Genomic DNA, 22,806 nt, shown 5'->3' with positions numbered 1-22,806 from the left:
CATCTCGTTCCCTTCTCAGGGTTACAGTCGTAACCTGAAACGTTTACTTTCCAGGGAACTTGTGATGCGCCAATGACACTTTGGGAACGAGAATGCCCAACACACCATACAAACAAGAACTGTCTCTTCCCTTCTTTTTCTACAAACTGCTCTCTTATGGCCTACTTCCCTTTGTACACTATACATGCCTACCTTTTCGCTTCTTATCCCACATTCCTTTTATTGTTTTTTTATTAAAGCTTTGATTTTGAATTTGCTTGATTAAATATTTAGTCCTATTTGTACATTTTCCAAGGTCTTCTTGGCTAAAGCATCTGCTTCCTCTTTCCCTTCCAACGCTACATGAGATTAGCCTGGGTTTCCCCATGCTGCCTTGCCGCAGTGCGATTTTATTCACGCTGCTAGGCAGCCCGAACACCATGAACCAAATTTTTGCCTGAGATAGCAAGACGATGATGATGTATATGCGACACACCGAAGTCGTTTATAGTTTGTTTATATCTATGGATCCCTCTTGGCAGGGGACAGGAAGTTACCTTTTGATACAGCCTTTGTGTATACATAAATCGCTCTACATATGTCATCTGGTATAATTGAAATGATTGGCTAAGAGCTATGTACAGGCACAGACATTCATAGAACCCAATAATACGGCTCTGGGCATTCGTAAACCATGCCTCAAATATGAGAAAATGAACATGTGGTTTCCAGACTACGTCTCATTCTCAATATAAGGTGGTCTGGCGTTAGCCAGGCTAACATGAGATGGTACTCATACTAAGAATGTTGTAACCTTGTTGTTTGTAGGATTTCAAATAATATATGTTGTCTTGATGTTGATTTCATAGAATATTATTATTAACACATAATAGGAGTCTTAGTTGATCATTAAGCCAAGCTAATTGCAATCATCTCTGTAAACAGATAAATTATTTGTTGTCCATTTATTATTGTGACCACTGCTGGAGTTCATCCAGATTCTGGATCTTTTGACTCATCTGGATATTAGATTGTACTATTTCCTGTACATCTCCTTTGAAACACATCTTTGTTTATCCAGAATTATGTTTTTCAACTAAAGATCACCTGAAGTATAAGGATATAAAGCAGAAAACTGAATGATCTTCTCATAATATTTTTAAATATACTTTGTCTATACAATTGCTTTTGACATTTCTATTTTGCAATCCTTTGTTCTTGGTCAACATACAGTATATATTCACGTTGTTCATTATTGTATGAAAACAGTGTCATGCATTTGAATTGGTGCCTTGTTGTCTATGTAGTCTTTAAGACTTGGGCTACATGGAATTTTGTTTTTTGCTCTACAATATCCATAACAAAGGATTTTCCACAGCTGGAAAGCAAGTTTAAAAGTTCCTCCTCTCACCCAGATGTATCATCCAAGCTTTCCTCTAAAATGATAGGCATGTTTTATCCTTTATTTTTAAATCCGTTCAGACTTTTTAGGATTCTCAAAACAGACATTTACATATAAGTCGATGCACATACAAGTAAGCCCTTTCTAACCTAAGGGTTGACATGTTTAACATACAAGATTTTTTAATTTAACACACTGGCATACATGGCTTGAGGCTGTCTGTGCCACAATAATTTGTCATTATTTGCTGTAAAAGCATATAGTATAGAGAAATAGTAAGCCACATTTAGAACAGCAAACAGGTAAATGCACAGCATGCTAAACAGGGCAATGTCTGCTGGTTCAGAGCATCATTAATCAGAGCCGCATAGCTGGTAGAAAGATTTGCAGATCATGTAAACGCTGGTGAGACAAAGCGGCAACGATGCAGAAAGGTAATACAGAGAAACACTGCCTAGAGGATTCACGCACACTTTGTGGTGTGAAGGCTTGTTGGTGAAGTATGTGACATGCTGATAAGGAATATAGGGACACAAATTGTGAGAGATACAAGCAGGTGGGACCAAACTGTGAGGGATAAAAGTGTATTGCAATTAAATCCCAAAGCAAATTTCAAGATTTTTGGTAGTGTTGTCATAAATTATGCAATTTCATTAATAGATGCGTTTTATTTAGTGCTATGCTGAAAAATTAGATCAAACTTGATAGCTGAAAACACATAAACCTCTTATTCATATAAGTTATAGAATTAAAATTCGAATATTAGTGAAGAACATTTAAAGGGATATTCACACACAAATTAATATCCTATCATCATTCAAATGTGTTTGCCCCTGTGATATAGCTTTAAAAGGTGTATTGAAGAATTTTATTATTAGATACTTTAAAAGAAATGTGATTTCAGACACTTAATCGGCCATTAATTACAATTAAAATAAAAAAAAATATTATAGTTTAAATTTATACTAAATTAATTTAACTGAACTTTTAGTGCTTTTTGACTGACTTACTAACATATATATATATATATATATATATATATATATATATATATATATATATATATATATATATATATATATATATATTTATGTGTGTGTGTGTAAATTCAGAATTCCTTCTGAACCACCGAAGATTCAAAGAAAGGATACAAAAGCACCATGAAAGTGGACCATGTGACTTGTGTGCTATATTCCAAGTCTTCTGAACAGACTGAGAAAAAAGAAAAAGGTTTGGAATGACATAAGGCTGAGAAAATGATAACAGAATTCAAGTCTATCCCTCTAATAGATAATTCATTTGTCACTGCTACTAATTTGTTAATATGGGTACTATGTAAAGTGTCAACAAGTGTGACATGGCATTTCATATAGATTAAGAGTGGTCGCGCAATAAAAAAAAAAAAAAAAACAGTCTTGGCTTCCATCAGTGGTGTGGTGAGAAACAAACTCTTTGGAAAGGTGCAAAGGGAACATATGCCAAAGATACCTGCTCCTGAGACTCTATCAGAGACTAACTTGACAAAGGAACACCTGCTAGGATTTTATATTTCTCTTCTAACAGTATGGCTAGGATTTTAAAGGACCAATAGTGGGGTGCTCTTCCTTGAAGTATGGCTACAGAGAGTTCTCCCCAACCACTTCCTGATGGGCGCCACCTGTTCACTTTGCCACATGAGGATCTGTGGATCATTGGGGGAAGAGAATATTGTCACATAACACTGCTGGAGCCTCCTCTCTCTCTTTATTCTCTGTCACCTGTTGTCCTTCAGGAACCAGATGTGACTGTTTGTGCAATAAAGGCGGGATTCCAGCTTGAATGACTTTAGTTTCTCATACTTAAAACGATAGTCCTAATAAAAAATGAAAATTCTTTCATTGTTTACCCTTGATGTTAAAAAAACCTTCATGCTTTTCTTTCTTCTGTGGAACACAAAAGAGAATATGTGAGGTCCAATGTTGTTTTGTAACCACATTAACTTTCATTGCATGTACAAAAGCAGTTGAAAGAAGAAGCAAGCCAAATCTAGTGACTTAAGACATTGGACTCTTTTGATAAGCAATCAAGCACCTAGCAACCACCCAGAACCGCCTAGCAACCATATATTATCAACATACAAAAAAAAAAAACAACAACTCACTTACCAACCACTTATCAACATCCGATTTTTTGCAAGATACAATTATATTTTTTCTTTAAATGTAGTTTATTTTAGTCTTTTACAAAATTATCTTTCTGAAATAATTGTTAGGGGGCATTCAAAATGGGGCATTTTCTGCAGATATTCCATGCAAATGTCAATTGGTATGCAAATCATTGGAATATATTGACTTCATTTCATGACTCATTCATTGACTTCAGTTATTGATGATATATATATATATATAATGATTTTACTAACTCTCCATTGTATTAAATCGACTTAAAATTAAGGCAACCAGGTTACTTACTTTTTTAAGTTAAACCAACAATATTTTTTACAGTCTACATACACTGTAGAAAACCATTTTCAAGGTTTGTTATCACAACATTTTTTCTTTTGTCAAATCAACTTAAATAATTTATTTAGTTCAGATAACTTATTATAATAAGTTTCTGATGATTAAATCAATCTCCTTCATTGTATTAACTCACTTTTTCCAGTTCAATCAAATTTTAAGGCAACCAGGTTAACCCCAGAACCAAGTCATTGTCTACAAAAAAAAAAAAAAAAAAAAAAAAAAAGGCATTAATTGATTAATTAATTCTGCTCAGTAAATAAGTTATGAGTGCAGGTTACCCATAGCTTCAGTGGTGATTAGACCTTTGGCATGGGATCACAGTCTATTCTCAAAAGTGAACCTTTAGTACCCCACAAATAAAAACATCTGGTGCCAGCAGGCACTTTGGGTCTCATCATTATGCTGCAGACCAAAGTTCCTTCTGCCGTGTCATTTTAGAGCGTGTTCACTGGGTAATTTGAGTTGTCTTCATCATCCGCTGACAAATGGAACTTCATGCAGAGGACCAGATGGCAAGGCTAAGTCATAAATCTACGAAATAAGACATTTGATTGATGACTAACGGGATAAAGAAACACTCCCAGTAAAAAACAAACCGAACAGCGATTCTTTTCTCTAATTGAAACTGACGTAACACCAGCAAATCTGGAGCAATTCAAATTTAATTTGGGCTTCTCAACAGTATAGCTAATGAAGTCCAAGTCATGCATATTTTTTTAGATAAATCAGTTTTTGTACTCAGGACAAAAATTGCCCCAACTGTGTGTGAAACACATATTAAACAGTATTGAAGTTCTTAGCTAAACAATGGGAGGATAACAGACGGAGGCTCCATAATAGCAACTGTATCCTGAAGCAGAAGATAGCTGAATATCAAAACAAACCTACTCTTCTTTTCACACAGAAAGTTTGACTCACTTGGTTTGGCACATTTAAAAGGACGTGCTATTTCATGAGGGTGGCATATAGTGTGACAAGTTATCATCACCTTACCATGAATAAAACATCTTGCACCCTGAAACAGAATAAATATGTGCCTGTTCCTTAAGAGTCCACATTGAAGAACTAAGTATTCTTTTTTAGAATAGGAGCGCAAACTGTACAAATACACCCCTAACTTTTGTCTGACCTAACAAAACTTAGCAGAGTTCAAAATCATTGGTCAACGATATATATATATATATATTTTTTTTTTGAGAAACAAACAAAAAGAAATGACTTACAAGCCTATATAAAAGGGGCATGTAAGGGGGCGTTTACACACTAACTAAAAACGGAAAACTTTTAATGCGTTTTGGCCAATTCATTTCAAGCATAGAAAACAATAGCGTTATAGTCTCCATGTAAAAAAAGCGATACATATACATATTAGTATTCAGTCTATAGATGCATATAGCGTTACTTTACAAATTGACATAGCCAACTATGGCCATTAAAGGAGTAGTTCACTTTTAAAAAAAACTTAAAAAAAAAAACTTTTGCTGATAATTTACTCAGCCCCATGTCATCCAAGATGTCCATGTCTTTCTTTCTTCAGTTGAAAAGATATTAAGGGTTTTGATGAAAACATTCCAGGATTTTTCTCGATATAATGCACTTCAATGGGAACCAAACGGTTCAAGGTCCAAAAGACACTTTCAGTGCAAACTATTCAAATGATTTCATACGTTGAATAAGGGTCTTATCAAGCGAAACGATCGCTCATTAAAAAAACAAAGTTTAAGTTTTATAAGCTCAAATGGTCTCCTTGCTCTGTTCTGTGATGTGTGTTCGTGTCTCTCCTGTTCGAACTCATTCATCAAAATGAACGAATATTTTTTCGTGTCATTTGGTTCATTCAATGAATGATTTGACTTGGGAAAATATTCGATCATTTTGAAAAAATTGAGTTCGAACAGGAGAGTCACGAACGCGCATCACAGAACAGAGCAAGGCGACCATTTGAGCTTATAAAACTTAAACTTTGTTGTTGTTTTTTTTAAAAAATGAGCGATCATTTCGCTTGATAAGACCCTTATTCATCGCATGAAATCGTTTGAACAGTTTGCAGTTTGCACTGAAAGTGTCTTTTGGACCTTGGACTGTTTGGTTCCCATTGAAGTCCATTATATGGAGAAAAATCCTGGAATATTTTCATCAAAAACCTTAATTTCTTTTCGACTGAAGAAAGAATGACATGACTATCTTGGATGACATAGGGGTAAGTAAATTATCAGCAAAAATTTTTTTTTTAAAGTGAACTAAGCAAAATACTGCATTTTCAGTAATTTTTGCTGATGTGAAACATTTGTTTTCAGTACATTATCATCATAAAAACATCTAAATGGAATACAGTAAAAAAATATTTAAAGCTGTGTCCTGTAATATATCATTTTACCAGTAGATAGAAACTTTTAATGTGTTTTGGCCGTTCATTTACATTACAGCAGCGTTTTTGAGGCCTGAAAACACAAACTTTTGCAAACGGATTTCAAAGTGCAAGATTTGTACAAGTGCAAAGTACAAGTGTTCAGTCTATAGTGTTTCTTTAAAGTGACATCGCCAACTATTGGCCTGGCATGTGTCATAGTATTTTTTGTCGTTTTCGTGGATCTGTGTAGACAAGGATTGTTTTGACAAATTACCTGATTCACAGACCACCTGTATGTGACGCAAACGAAAAACATTTCCTTTTTCAGCGCGTTGTAGTGTAAACATAAATGAAATACAGTAAAGAATAAATATTTGAATAAGTTTTTTATTCATAATTTATACCAGCAGATACAAAAATGTTAACTGTATCCAAATGTGCAAGAAAACACTATTGGTACTTTCATTAACTCAACTTAACAACAAACAAAAACTGACTTTGGAAAACTGACCATGTAAACTGGAGCGAGCAGACCCTTTTCAACAAAAAGGACTGAATTCAGAGCATTATCATCACGGATTAAAAACGTTGACAATTTTTGCATCTGACTTTCTCAAGACTATACCAAAATCATTGTGAATACACAGGCCTATATCTAGGTGACATTCTATCTTCCCCATTTTGTAATTAAAAAGGCAATCATAATCGTAAAGCAGCACAAATGTGTATGACACATTAAAGAAATACATCGGTAAAATTGTACCAAGATGTTTAAGAAAGAGATATAAACAAAGAGAAACTAATTTGTACTAAATACATCATGTAAACATTCACCTTCATTCGCAGCACAAGGACAACAGAACATGGATCAGAAAAATAGATATTTCAGTGAAGCTTGTTAAGTGCTCAACTGTCATCGGTTCAAAATACTTCAGCAATCCGAACAAGAGACATCTAACGACATACAAACAAGGTCATGAAAATGATATTGAATATGATGGAGTCCCGGCAACTTTTTTTCCTTTTTTGAAACATGCTCACACACACACACTGAACATTTTCAGCGTTTATCTAATTATGCCACACGTCTGGGAAAAACAAAAGAAATTCAATGTACATTGCGGTCAAACACTCAAGTTCACATTTATTTTTTGCATCAGTCAACTTCCACATTCTGGTAAATGCATTTTCAACGGACTGAAAATCTTGTGCCTTGCCTAAGACATTCCTCTTTGTTGCTTGTCCACACTCTCAAAACACACAATTTAGGCAATTCTTCTGAAATCCAACAACCGATTAAAAAAAAAAACAACAACCTTCATTTAATGGGAAAATGGCAGTTTTTGCCCATTCAAATACAGCAAGATTCAGCATTTAAAATAAGCTTCTTTCAGTTGTGTAATGAAGCGATTCACATCTCAAACTGTTCCCTCATACGCATCACATAAAACATTTTTACTAAAGGAATGGAATATGGGTTCTCTTCACTAATAAATAGTAAAGATGGCAAACTGTTTATTTGACAGCTAACCTTCAAAGTCTCCCCAATGTGTCTCACAAATACTTTCCGCGGCATTGTTCACCAGTTTATGTGAACGCCACTTGGCACTTAAAAAAAAAAGGCCCTTAAAAGCCTTGGACCATGTGTGGTGTGAAAACCGCAAATAGAAAGATCTGGCTGATTCACACACATTCAATATGCCAGCTAAAGAGACATTTATAATCTCCCGTTTGCTGATTATCCCAATCTAGTCCAAAGCCAACCAGGGCCGACCTGTATGAGGACAGAGCACATGCAAAACCATTTTATATCAAATTTATCCCAGCAATAAACAAACCACTAACTCTCACAAAATATGAGCTTCTAATGACTGACGATATCTCCTATCCAAAGCCCTCTTTAAAGGTCCCCTTACATGGGTTATTTTATTATTTTATAATGTTTCCTGGGTTGCCCTTATAATGTTAGTATGTTTTTTTAGATCAAAAATAGTCATCATTTATAAATAAAAGGCATTTTTCCTAGCCTGATTTTAGCCTCTGCTTTGAACGTTCCGTTTGAAGGGGCGTGTCTGCTGTGGGATTCAGTGTAACCGCCCACTGCTGTGATTGGCTGACATGCTTGCATATGAAATGTGAAACTCTCTCGAAAACTTTTACTACAGCTATCATACATTTTTACTATTACAGCTATCGAGATTAACGAGTCGTGAGACGTTTTAAGTATTTAGATCTATTCCCATCTCATAAAACGTTGCCGTGATCATTGAACAAGCAGTTGACAGCCTGTTGATCGCGGGAATGAAGATCTTATCATTGTAATGCAGTTTCTGCACTCTCTCTAATGCTTTCATCAATGCAAACAGGATGATGTACACAAAGTAAGTAACTTGCGTCATTGATTTCATAACGAGTTGTCCAGATAAACTAGCGCTGTGTGGAAAGTTTGTTCTTTGATCGCTTTCCAGATTATTTTCATCCTACTAGAAGAAACGATGTGAAGTTGATATTTGAAACTTAACTTACTAATGCATAAACAGTATTGAACGATTTTGAGAGAAAGATTACCTGTCTGAACTTGAACAATTAGGCTACACATCAGAAATGGTTGCTTGGTAGCTCGATCGATTTATTTTCAGACGTTCATCGAGGCTAGATCTGTACTGGCCAAAGTGAGGAAACAGTCGTCGGTGAAATGTTTGCACCATACAAAACTTTGGGATTTCTAGAGAAAATAAAATGAACCCATTGTTTCTTCAGAGGCTCGGATGAAGGAACTAAAAAAAAACTTTTGGGTTCAATTTGTACATCCGAACACTGATCAACTGCAAATTGCGCTAACGTGTTCCTATTTTCTCATGGCCGAGCCACATTCTCTGGGCGGGGAGGTAACCTTTCCCCTGTATGATGTCATACAGGGGAGATTCAAGATCAGCGCATCTGAACTTTCATTTTCAAGACAGCCCAAGCTCGGCTCACACCGATTGAAATTTCTAGCCCCCGGGGACCATATACAGGCTAGGGGAACTCATATTAATGTTAAAAATAATACTCTAGAAGTGAAAATTTCATGTCGGGGGACCTTTAAAGGATAGATGAGCAACACATAATTCCCTTTCAGGTGACAGAAAAGAGGATAGGTGGTGTGGGGAAAACAATGCACCACAGAATTCTCAAATATCTGAATGCAACATTTTTGGCTTGAAGCAGTGTTTATGGAATATTGACAGGCTGCCATGCTGCTTTTATGGAGGGCAGAGGGTCAGGAAAGCCTGCTGTCGGTTCTGCGAGGGGGGGGGGGGGGGAATCTCCCATAATCACTCAAGAATTTATGAATGCATAATTCCTTTGGGATATTTTAAGATTAATTAAATGCTTGGTTGTGGTTGAAGAGTAAACAAGCCATTTAAGGTGAAATGTTTCTAAAAAAAACCCTGTGCTTTTGGGTTTGGTAGGTTGTTGTTGCGAACAAATCTAAGCATTATTTTCTTCTCTCAACCAGAAATTTTACAACAACGACTGATGGCAATCATTCCAGCACTAGAATATGAAATACTCGAAAGGCTGTTTGAAAAAAAAAAAGTTTGTGAACCATTACAAATCTTTACTTAATGTAAATGAGCCAAAAATGATTTAGACAGAATAGACTACTGTGAACCACATATACAATGTAAAAGTGAAAAAAAAAACCTATTTTGTTCATACCTGCTCCCTTTTTGTATAACATCACAGATTTGTAACATTCTGCATGTATTTTTCTATGACATTTGTTTTAGATGTGATTCACAGTCCTTTCTTTCTGGCCTTCTCATACCTGACTGACTGAATTTGTTGTTGCACAGACCTACAAAAGACAAATTAATTATCTACTGTAACCCTCCAATAAATGTAGAATATTAAAGAGCATATTGCAGGTAAAGAGCATATTGCAGGTAACTTGTATGAAAATACCATATGAAAAGTTAATGCAGGATTTAAAATGTTTTAAATAATTTAGTAGATAAAGTGAGCGTTTCTTGTACTTCTCGTAAACACAGCTTTTTTTCAACATCGCATCATTTTACGTCACGTTAGGGAGCCTCAGCCTCGGCTCAGTGCAGACTAGGCTGGTATTCAGTGAGAGCGGTCGTAGGTCAGTGTGCTTTCAGTAATTTTTGTATTTTAATTTATCATCGTCATGGTAAATTATTGTGTTTGTGGAGTTTGCAAAAACTCCGGCCTGTAAGGAATTCAAGATCGAGTCCACAAGTTTCCATTACAAGAAAAGGGACAGTGCTATAGCCCATTTTTCGTTCCTGGTGCGGTTTGTGCAGGTGAAGAGACGGGATTTCTTTTCCGCATCGGCTTCGGAAAACGCGGTCGTGTTTAGCGTTCACTTCAGATCAAATGATTATCATCCCGGCTATATGATGGAGTTCAACATGGGATGCGGAAGCAAGAATATTGATCGTCGTAAACTATACCAATAATGGCATCAAATAGTGTGATAAAGGTAACTTAGTCATGCCCTAAATAGAGGCAACCTGTAATTGAAAAACAAAATTGGTTGTTTAAATACTCAAATCTTTAATTTTCTGTTTGTTATAACCCAGGTGAAAAATATGTATTAAAAATGTACCTGTATGCTTTTAGTACAATAGAAATATACTCAAGTATAGTTTTTATACATTTAATAGTATAAATCTACCCTAAACATGGTAATGTCTGCTGGCCTGTAATATGATCATAATAATCTGTACAATATTGTGAGCACAGAGTATATCATTAGCGAACGTGTATATAAGCACGTCTCTCACCTAAAAGACACCTGCCATGTCCTGTTCTCCACTGGTTCTCTTCACACCACAACTCAATTTGTCTCGGACTGTTCTGTCTAACATTATCCTGGCCTGTCCCTGCTTTCTTTAGCATAGCAGGCTCATAACTTTATGGCTTGGTCCATCATACGAGTATTTCCTCAGCGTCCGAAATGTCATTGCCATCCATTGTTTTCCTGTTGTTTGAATCGACCGCTCTCCCGCTTGTTTCATCACGCCAACCACACCCATTTTCAGACACGGAAGTAACATTTTCTCTCAAAAACGACTCCAGAAGCTTCTGTAGCGTATTTATATGTATATTTTAAAGAAAATCTAGTTCCTACATTATTTTTCTATGCATTGACCCGTTAGGTCCTCTAACCTGCAATATGCCCTTTAATGCTAAATGAATACTTATTCTCTTACGAGAGTTGTCTACTGATATTTAACGATAACTGTATTCCACTAAAATTCTGTCATCCAGCATATTCACAAATTTCATTAAAAGTACCGATTTGTAGAAGAAACCTGACAAAAATGTGGCTGACATCATATTTCTAGAAAGGAGTGAGTTCTTTTTAAAGGTGTAGTCACATTTACCATTGTTCGGCAAATTTTTGCAGGGCGAAATCCAAGCTTTGATAATAGTATTAGCATTACAGTCATTATGAATACGTGTATTAGGCATGACATCAAAAATCCTGACTGGTTTTTGAACATTTGGAGCCTTGCAAAAGGTAAAACACTGAATCTGAGCAACAACAAATGTACTATTCATTTCTGTGGGAAGATCGGATAATCAACTTATGCAACTCATCACTTGACCTCCATACATGTAAACTGTTTTAAGAACGCGTCACTAAACAAAAAGTGCAATTTACTACCATATCCCACTGCAGTCCGTTCAGTAGTGCTTCTCCTGCAAATAATCTTTCATTTTGTTTGGTAAAGGCAGTTTCTGAATGAGATCTATCCGTGTGTACTGTCGAATGACGAAGCGACAAAGATATTGCAGCGAACGGACTTGCATGAAACGCGAGACCGGATTGGTCAACCGAACGGGGTACGTGGCGGACCCCGGCAGACGGGATCTGGAGTAACAGAAAGCGCCATTTTCTGAGTCTTTTATAGAGTGCTCGATGAGATCTACGATGGAAGTGTGACCTTCTACGTCAGGCTGCTCATAAAAGCTAAATCTGCCATTCGAGTGTTCGATCCTGGTGTGAAGCGTCTTTCCCTGTGACCGAAAGCTCAAACTGAGGAGATAGCGATCGTCTGAACTGTCCCTCACCAAAAAAGAGCCATCTGGAAGGTTGATGAGCTTCTCCTCTGCCTCCCATCGAGTTATAGGTCCCCAGTACCAACCCTGCTTGGCGAGTTTTTTAAGTTCCTCCGTAAGGCTTGTTACAACCATGGGTCCGCTGGTTTGGAAAGAATCGTACACCCTGCTAACACCAGGAGCGGAATTGGGGTCAAAGTTCAGGTGATGCCTCACTCTCTCGACAACATGAGAGTCTGCACCACTGAACCCAGAGAGGGTTCTTGGAATATCGTTGGTGGAAAGAGGTGACAGTGAGGGAGAAAATAAAGGTGTGTCTGCTCTGGAATTGGACAGGACCATTGACGGACTACCAGGAAGGTGTCCGTTCACCGCCTGCTCCATGAGCATGTCTGGTGGCAAGAGATTGTGGTCATCCGGGCACTGGTCCACGTGCAGAGAGTCAGATTCGACCTGATCGACCACTTCCATTGGCGAGGGGCCATCCAAGCAAAAGGACTGGGACGAATTTGGGTACATTCCCTCATCTAAAGGCATTGTGTACTGGATGTAGTCCTGAGGTGTGAGTCCAATAGGCACGTGATCCTCAATGTTCAAATGCAAGCTACCACTCGGAGTCTCCATGTCCTTCATAGACTGGCTCTGATCCTGGAACAGACCTTCCATTTGGATGTCATGGAACTCCTTTCGGATGCCATTGAGGGAGGGACTGGGGTTGGGGGAGTGGACCATAGCTTTGACCTTCACCTCCATCTTGATGCAAGCCTCCTCTGAGCTGACAGGCCGGAAAGGCCACGGAGAAGGGCTGTAATGATGGCTTCGGAGGGACGAGGATCTTAAGGGACGCTGGGCTTTGACTTCATTAAAGCTAATCGGGACTGACGAGGAAGAGAACGTGTCATCATCATCAGAGCCTACCGCAGAGGAACCTCCTTTGACTTTCGCTTTCTGTTTGGTAGACAGTCTCCGCTTTAGAGTGCCCATAAGAGACTCGCTCTTTGATCGGTTCTTATGACCCTTCTCATCTTCACCATTAAGATCACAACCGACCAGCCCTTTGGTGTAACATCCTCCAAAGAGAGAGTCATCCTTGGCAAACTCAGCTGCTAAAGATGGCTGCTGAAGCATGACGAAATCACCATCTTCTTTGCCCTTTATGTTCAGTGATTTTCTGATCGTCTTCAGACTGATCTTCTTCATCCTTGTACACCCCAGGTGAGGGCATGGGATGGTCTTATCTGCTGACCGATGAAGGCTAACCTAGTCCGGCCATGTGACTTGGGAACGTCAATCATGTGAACGCCAAGCCTTTGTCATCTGCAAAAGGTGAGATAAAAATAAATATCATGAAAAAGTGAACCAACAACTAAACATGCAGAGTACTCACTTTTTATTTATTTATCATGACATTTATAGTTATCTGTGAAAGTGGTTGACCCATAAATGGCATTTTTTCCAGTTTGGTCAAAGTGCCGTAAACGGGACTTTTATTTTGACAGTGCTGAGAACCCAGCACCAAAGCGCAGATACACGACATTAGCACCCATTTTAAGTCTTCATTAGTTTTCGGTAGTGATGCACCGATGTAAAAATTGTGGCCGATTTGCCATTTTTTAGGTCATGTTAAACGAATGACTAAAAATAATCATGCAAACTAATATAGTTTTGTCTAATTTTGCCATTTTAAACCGAAAATAGGCCTATAACATGACTCATGTAATGTAATAATTAGTTTACTGTCATTGTACGGGGACAAGAAACATTAACAAAGCCGTTTTAATCATTTTAGGCACAAGAGTAATAATGAATGTAAACATATTGAGAATATAATACGAATTGTAACGTTAGCCTTTAGTGCATTAAAAAAGCTCAGCCTTCGGAGGGGAAGAGAAAGGGATGAAGAGACTGAGAAAAAAAGAAAGAGAAATGGAGATGAGGAGAGAGCAGGTATTGACAAATAATATACTGCCTATTGATATGGTGTTAAAGCTATTTCTTATCCTTTTTTGGTCTTCAAACATCTTGCACATATCAGAGGAATAAAAATGTGAAGCGCCTACTCAAATTTAGAACATCTTTGATTATAAAGCCCTGTCTATGGCCCTGTATTAGGCATAATATCAATAATGAATGTGTAGCCTACATGTTGTGAATGCATTTAATAAAATGAATTACCTAGCTTTAGTAGCTTTCAGTAAATAAACGCGTCTGAGAAAAAAATATTCAAAGGCAAAAATCAACCTATCAGTTCACCCTTTGTTTACTTTCTTCACTGACAGACAAAAATAAAAAGCCAGTATATCAGTCAAAGCTCAGCTTTAGGAGGGGAAGAGACAGGGCAAGATAAAAACAAAGAGAAAAAGAGGGTGATGCTGATGAGGAGAGAAAAATAATCAGCTGCCCACTGACATGGTTTTAAAGCTGTTATGCACTATTTTTGGCCTTCAGAACATCCTAAAATGCACATATGTAGATCAGACAAATCAAAATTTTCTCGGGGGAACCCTGAACCCCCCTAACTAACCTACCTCAAAAAAACACCCATTATAATATTTTGTTTACGTGCATATCTGCAACATTTATCAAGTTAACAGATAATTGTGCATGCATGTATTAATCATTATGACACTAATAGCATGTTTAATTTGGCTTAATGCAAATAAGATGTTTTGATTTTTTTTTTACCATGTGGCTCAGGACTTCCATAGAATACAGCCTGACAGGGAGCTAACAGGGAGCTTTGGTCTTTCTTGGGGGCTTTATTTCTAGCCCCTCCCTAGCGCCATCCATGCATATGTCTATCCATTAACAGGCATTTCTCCATAAATATTCAAAATTTTGATAAATGCATTACACATTTATGGAATTATATATGGCATTATGCATAGTAGAACTTTATATAGGCGGCCAACACATTTAAGAACAGATATTGGGTTCTGCCCAAAGTCAAGCAACATTAAAAGTAACAAGTAACATTAAAAAGTTACTTTCCATATGGGTTAACTACGTAAAGTAACAGATAACATTTTTTTGAGAAGTAACGAGTTACACTACTTTTTAAAAGTAACTTCCCCAACACTGTTAGCGAATAAATTTCAGGTGGTGTGACATCAGGTCACATGACCAGGAAGTTAATTGGATTAGCGCATTTCAAAAATTCACAAAAAAATAGACAAAATTACGTTTTCTAAATCCAAGTCGTGTATGATGTGTTCCAAAGGTTAGTGAATGAATTCCAGGGGGTGTGACATCATCAGGCCACATGACCAGTAAGTTATAAAGATTTCCACATGTCAAAAATTCACTAGAAATAAACGAATTACATTTTCTAAATCCAAGTCGTGTATGATGTGTTTCAGGTTAGCGAATAATTCCAGATGACGTGACATCATCAGGTCACATGACCAGGAAGTTAATTGGATTTGCGCATTTCAAAAATTCACTAAAAATAGACAAAAATTACGTTTTACAAATCCAAATCCCAAGTCGTGTGTGTTCCAAGGGTTAGTAGTGAATAAATTCCAGTTGGTGTGACATTACCTGTCTCTATCTGGTAAAATGTAATTTTGTAGTACAAAGTAATGGCCTACAAATGTTGTTATAGTGAATATCCCAAAAATATCTAGTTCATATTTGACAAAAAAGAGAAGGTTTTCCACTTAATTCACATCTTTACATTTTATGCTTTTGCATACATGCTTTGCATGGTTTCGCACATTGTAATGAATATTTGTATGTGGTGAATTTGCTTGGCGACTGTCTAACGAATGTCGAACATAAAGCCTAATTAACCCCACCATCCTTGGTGTTCATCAAAATCAGCAGTTTACAGCAGAACTGACACAGGCCTTTATCAACACACTTAAGTTAGCCTGCTAAATAAGTTACAGCAGCATCTAACTCAATAATTATAGAGCAACATAGAACCAAACACTAAAAGGCGGAAGTTTAATCAATTATAAAAAAAAATAATAATAAAAAAAACCGTTAGGACAATCAGATAAATCTTTATAACTTTGTCTCGCACAATAACAGGCCTGACTGGAGTGAGCTGAGCTGAATTAGCTAACTTAGCAGGCTATGGGACATTTATAGTGTCCGACACAAATAGGTGTAAATATGCACATTCAACAAATTACGTCCACTTACCACTTTAAACAGTTGAATTCCCCTCTCTCGTTTCAGAAAGATGGATCTGGGTCGAACATGTCCGTAGATCTGACGACGAGGGTTGCATTTAGCATTAGCGTGCCAATAATAGACTGCTAGCTGCTAAGCTAATACAGCAACAGCTCCCTCATTTGAACAAGAGCTGCTTTACTACATTAAAACCAACTACTCGTTGTCTGTCATCATCTCATGCACGTAAGGAGCCGAGGCTGTTTTCTCCTCATTGGTATTTGCCTGTTTGATGAAAGAAACATTCCTTTAATTTTTCAAGACAGCTCCATTTCTTTCTTCCTCTTTTTTGTGCTAGCTAGCTAGCCACTTTCACTACAGCCTGTCCCCCTGTTCCTCTCCCTCTTCCTTTGTTGACTGTTGCATTATGGGAAAAGACTCTGAAAGGAAAACAAGAGGGAGGAGGTTGTCTGCTGGTCCACTTACCTAAATAAATTTATATAGATTAGTGGTCTGGACTAAGATTTATTTATTTATTTGTTGATTGTGAAATAACCAACACAAACATGTAAATCACATTTGTTGTGCAACTAACCATGACTTTTACAACACTGGCTGCAGCAGATTATTACTTTATATTCAAGTGCTTATGTATTATCTTAATTCTGATAATATATAAGATTTAACAAGTCAGAAAGGAATATTGTGGTGATATCATCATCAATGTCATACACTCGCATCACCTTTTTGAGCTCATAGGAGAAGTGGTATGCGGCTGTGAGCAACATTGTACCTTTTATGACCAAAAAAAAGGACAGTAAATATTTACTATTAAGATTTTTTTTTCTTGCAATCAGGGACGTGCACAGGAATTTTGAGGGGCAGTTGCTCTGACCTGAAAAAAGGGCACCCCCCCCCCCCTCCCTCACGGGCTATATGAAGGAATATATTCAGTTGAATTTGTCACCTTCCAAATTGCCTTATCTGGCCATGTTTATGTCCAAACGCAATGCCTCATCTTATGGTATTATTATTATTTATAAAGATTGCAAAATGTCAGAGATGAGACAAATGAGCAAAAGAGTTCCTCATATTGTTGTTTATTGTTTTTTAAAATTATTATTATTTATTTATTTATTTGAAAAGAAATAATCTGGATTGAATGGAAAAACTCGAAAAAATAAAAAACGCTTAGATTTCGGGAAAAAATACAATCCTTTTTTGCCAATCCTGACCTCCCCCTGGGGCCCTGCAAAATTCTGCTATGGGGCCCTCTACCTGATCTGTGATGCCGTGAGCCATGTAAACCATTTGCCATTGCCACTCAATACCGCCCAATACAATCCTCCCTCCTTTAAACAAAACAGTCAAAGAATAAGTACAACAATATAGAACAGAATGAGGATCAAACAAACAATATTTACTGAATAAAGCATTTTTATAGAATGTTAAGATAACAAGTGAATGTTAACGTAAACATAAATAAGAAGAAAATAATAAAGTACAACCCTGAACTTTGGCTTTTGGGATTAATTTTGATTCACTCTACAGCCTGGGTATTTTTCGGAATCAGTAGCCTATGATTTTTATTTATTTATTTTTTTTATGCATGTTGAAGCAAATCTTGATTTATTGTTATTTACTGAGGGATTTGCATTCATATTGACCAGAATGTCCAGCTAATCATCATTTTAAATTCAATATAGCCTATAAATCAATAGTCAATCAATGTCAAATTGCCAATACATTGGTTTCTTGCATAATTAGTGCAGTTGTTTAGAGTTTTTAACTACACTGAGACTAGATAATCAGTGTCTTTATAATGTGTACTTTGATTGGGAGTGCCATCATTCACGTATTGTACAGTATTTCTGGTCTCCACATTTCTGCTTGAAAAATGCGAGTTTCATTTCGTGCACGCGCATATGAACGCAACACACGCGACGCGGTTATGTTTTCCGAGCTGTAGTAAACAAACACTGTTGTTGCACTTTGTCGTTTATAAAAAACAAAACGTAATAAATAATGGTATTTTACTCTCACTTTTGTCAGGCAAAAAGTGATGCAAGAGATGCACTGTCTGCCCAGATAGGTTAGGAAGACCAAAAACCATCAAACTTTGCTGACCTCAAACTAGAGAGGAGAGAACACAAGTTTCATGACTGCTGTTCCCGCAATTCACTCTCATGTTTTTCTTCTTCCTCTTTTCGTGACGAGAAGGATAGTTTCGCTTCATTTTGTCATGGACTTCGTACACATTAATTAGCGCGCGACACGAGATGGAGGCGCGGCCTGAGTAATTTGCAGTGCCTTACACCGGTCGCGTGCAGTCTATGCTATGGTCGCGTGCGGCACTGCAGCCACGTAAACAGTTTGACTTTCCCTTTCAGTGCCCGAATGGAAGTGAATGAGGCTTTGCGATTTTTTGTATTATTTTTTTGTCTAGGCCTACGTGAAATTCTACATCCATTGTACGATTTTTTTTTCCTCGGAAGGGCAAGCTGAGTCGAGAAGGGCATATGGGCAGTTGCCCGGGCAACCTGAGCAACCCCCCTGTGCACGTCCCTGCTTGCAATTGCATTATAGATTAAATTATTTGACTTAAGCTGTTTGTAGTTTAAGTTGATACTTTGCGTTCATGCTAACATGCTACAGTTATGTTATGGCTGCTTGGGGTGGTTGTAACAGTTCATTAAAAATGTTACAACCAACTTAATGATTCCAATTATCAATCACAATCTTTTAAAGCAAAGTCACATTTTTTTTGTTGCGCATCTGTATGTGGCGAATGTGCTTTCATCGTGGTTTATGGATGCCGTCTTATCAGATGAAAAACATCCACCTCCACCTCATCCACCTCATAAATTGCATCCTTTTTTGTGGGCATATTTTCTGAATTTACGTACCTCTCAGTCTTACATCTATCCCCATGCTAGTTTTACAACGTACACATGTGGTGAGGTATGCAGATTGCAACAACTAAACTCTTTGTATTTGGCATTTACTCTGTGGTTGTATTACTCGTCCAAGTGAGTTTTATTTTGTAGTTGATGTGGCTATGGTGTATCAAAGTTTGAGAGATCTAGCACAAACAACCATTGATATATCTGTCTGTCTTTTTGTCTGTCTGTCTGTCTGTCTGTCTGTCTGTACTACAGATGGACAGATGTCCATACTACAGACTCTGTCCATCCATCCATCTATTTAGCCACCTGCATATTTATTTAATGTGAAATAGCCAAGTTATATATGCCTATGTACATTTACATTTGTTGTGCATTAAATCACAAAAATTGACTAAGTTTGACACTTTGAATTGGCTAGCAGATTATTTATTACCTATGTTCAAGTATTTATTAATGTGTATTATTAAACGGTGTATCCATTATTTACGTATTATGTAAAATATGCTATAAAGAGTGTCTTACACATCTGCAGATTTAGTGGATAACACATCTATAACAGAGTTCACAGAACAATATATTCACAGAATCTAAATCAAATTAAGATCCAATCAAATAAGAAATTGTGTCAACCATTAACAGTTATATTATATTGTGCAAGTTAATTATTTGGGGAATTCTGAAATGTGAATTCATGCTAATGTTTCACTCAAATTGTAATGCTAATAATAAGTATTTTTTTATTATTATTTAAAAAAATGGAAAACAGAATCATTTTCATTAAATTATTCTCAGAATTTATTTAATAGTTTTTTTTTCCACAGTAGTGTTGTGTTATGTTCTGAGGGTGGGTTTTAAAATCACATACAAAATCAGATTATGTTTCTAAGCATTTTTTAAAATAGTATAATTTATTTAGCCTATAGCCTATTTATGAATATTTTGTCAGATAGCTATCTCTTTTTCTAAATGCTGCAGTGTTGTTAGAGACAAAGCATGAACTTTAAGTAATTCATCGGTGGCCTAATTAGTGTCAGTGTTGTTTTAGAGTGGGTAATTGTGTTTATTGCTGTCGGGCTAATTTGAGCCTCACACTCTGAGATGCTGTGTTTCCCCCTCCCTTTAAGTTAACCTGTCAAGTTAATAAAATGCAGTGGTGAACCTGCTGGAGCTCTTTGTGCAGAGACAGCCTCAGCAAAGTGTCTAATACATGCCCCTATTAAGGCTTATCAAGCTGAACCATATTATATCCAGAGAGGAGGAGAGAACCTGTTTTGTTAAAAGAGCACAGGCATGCTTATAAAGTGGTTTTAGAAGACGAATCCAGATCTTTATATAAAAACAGAGTTTTTTTAATGCACATTGCATGCTTTCTATGTTTTTCAATAGCAGGAGATTATCATTTCTCATATCTTATATGATTTTTCCCTATTTTGTATGAAAGCTGCTTGAGCCAGACATGTTTTGCTCAATATGTCTGTAGCATCTCTCACATTGATTTAGTCCATCAGCTTGACTGTTTTAGCTAGGGGGGTGGTTGTCAGAGGTCCCTCGGTGCCCACCCTAATATCTTGAACACTTGCAGTGGAGCGGAAGACGTGTATTACAGACATGTCAAACAGTGATGGTACCAGTGGGACCACTTGGGTTTTTGTTGTCTGAGATTACTTGGCTCTTGCTCTCCAGTCAGGGGTCATTTATTGGATTGATCATGTTTACCTCTTTAGCGTATGCCTTCTTCCTTTCCTTTCAAGTCAACAAGTGCATGCTTCGGATGCATTAGCATGCAGGAAAGGTGATCCACAAGCTAGTCCTTCAAAACCTCTGCTGGCTCTACATGGAGAGTCCTTAAAGGATCTGAGAGAGTTTGCATTAATTGCACCTGAAACAGCTGGAGCCGCACTGAATGTAATGAGTTGGCTATAGTACGACTCAAACTGAATGCAATTACCATGTGCTCTATATATATATATATATAAAAAAAAATTCTATATTTAACCTACTTTAGCTTGAAAAGCATGTTTTGCTCATTGTCTTTAAACTGAGTCTATCCTTTTTGGGTCGTTTGGGTGTTAATGTGCTTTGAAGAAGTCTGAGGATTGTGTTGGGAATGAACTCTTTGAATAAGCGTGCTTATAATAATGATGGCCTGGTTGTGAAATGTTAAAGTATGATGTGCTGGAGGCATGAGTCTGTTATGTAACTTTAACATGCACTTTCTGTTTCTACTTCAGCCTTTTTGTCTAGCTTTACTGAGCCACTTCATCAACATCAAACTAGAAATGTGTCTCTTTTTACATTCATGTAATGCTGGATATTGTATAGGATCATTAAAATAGCCTTTAACTGAAATCATGTATGGTGCGTTCAAAGTCTGTTTTCATGTATAATAATATGTTCCATCCACAATATTCTTATGTGCATTTTGGGATATCGGATAAAAAAAAATCCTGGATGGACATAAATAAAACAAACAAAAAACAAAATGTGCACATATGATGGAAAGACATTACCGAATAAATTTCTTGATGCGCATCAAAAAAGTAATCTGTCTGCGCGATGGGATGGCATAGAGGTGTGTTCACACCATTTCGTAATTACCGTAACTATTCTGAACTGTAAAAAGCCTTCATGTGCTTGTAAAACTTGAAATTACAACATGCAAACTTGTCATTTTCTGATAGCTACGACCACGTGGCCGCTGTACCACCTGACCACTACAGATTAAAGCAACGCGTTCTCATCCCAAAGCGCCATATAGGACGCTTTTGCAAAAGCGTAAATATCCAACGCACATGGCACCCTTTAACGTCTAATGAGACGCTTCGGTTAATGGTTAAGTTTAGGTATGGTGTAGGGTAAGGGTTAGACCACTAGGGGGCGCCTTCTGCCCAAATATATCTGCGTCTCATTTCACGTTAAAGGGTGCCATGTGCGTTGGATATTTACGCTTTTGCAAAAGCGTCTTTTATGGCACTTTGGGATGAGAACGAAGCTGTGTTTGACTTGAAGCTGCACTGTGCAGACTGATCGGGTTTATGTACTGTGAAAATGATTTGAAAGCATACAGAGCGTTATTAACGGAATCAAGACATGGCGTGAATGTAGCATAAAACCGCATTGACAAGCGGACTGATCTCGTTGCATATCTGAAATTTTGTTTTTGGTCATTCTGAAATGTCTTTGGTTTGGTATAATTACCTACTAGAACTGTCTTACATGATTGCATTCCCAAACAGCAGACATTCGTATACAACTGATGTATGCTTAACAGAGAATACGTAATGCACTGTGAGAGTGAATGAATTCGCTTGTCTGACCAGAAGATGGCGCCCGCAGCTGAATTATCCACCCAAACGTTTTCCAAACCGCTGGTCCAATGTGGGTACAGCGTAATGTCATACAGGGATAAATTCCTTGTATTTGACTATGAAATTGTTTAATTAAGGTTTATACATGACAGAGTTGTTAAAT

At 37.1% G+C, this 22,806-nt stretch overlaps 1 protein-coding gene across 1 annotated transcript; it reads right to left on the bottom strand.

Moving 5' to 3' along the window:
- Window positions 1–11,790: 11,790 nt before the first annotated feature.
- socs6a (suppressor of cytokine signaling 6a) lies at window positions 11,791–16,775 on the bottom strand. The gene is made up of 2 exons (XM_039666747.2): window positions 16,460–16,775; window positions 11,791–13,627 (listed from the first exon to the last, which is right to left on the bottom strand). The coding sequence occupies exon 2, from the start codon at window positions 13,508–13,510 to the stop codon at window positions 11,936–11,938; it is 1,575 nt and encodes a 524-aa protein (XP_039522681.2). The 5' UTR covers window positions 13,511–13,627; window positions 16,460–16,775; the 3' UTR covers window positions 11,791–11,935.
- Window positions 16,776–22,806: the final 6,031 nt, after the last annotated feature.

The sequence above is a fragment of the Pimephales promelas genome, chromosome 22 (assembly GCF_988280905.1).
Source record: "Pimephales promelas chromosome 22, fPimPro1.hap1.1, whole genome shotgun sequence".
In the NCBI taxonomy this organism is placed as follows: Eukaryota; Metazoa; Chordata; class Actinopteri; order Cypriniformes; family Leuciscidae; genus Pimephales; species Pimephales promelas.
This window is presented reverse-complemented; position numbering and strand designations above follow the sequence as displayed.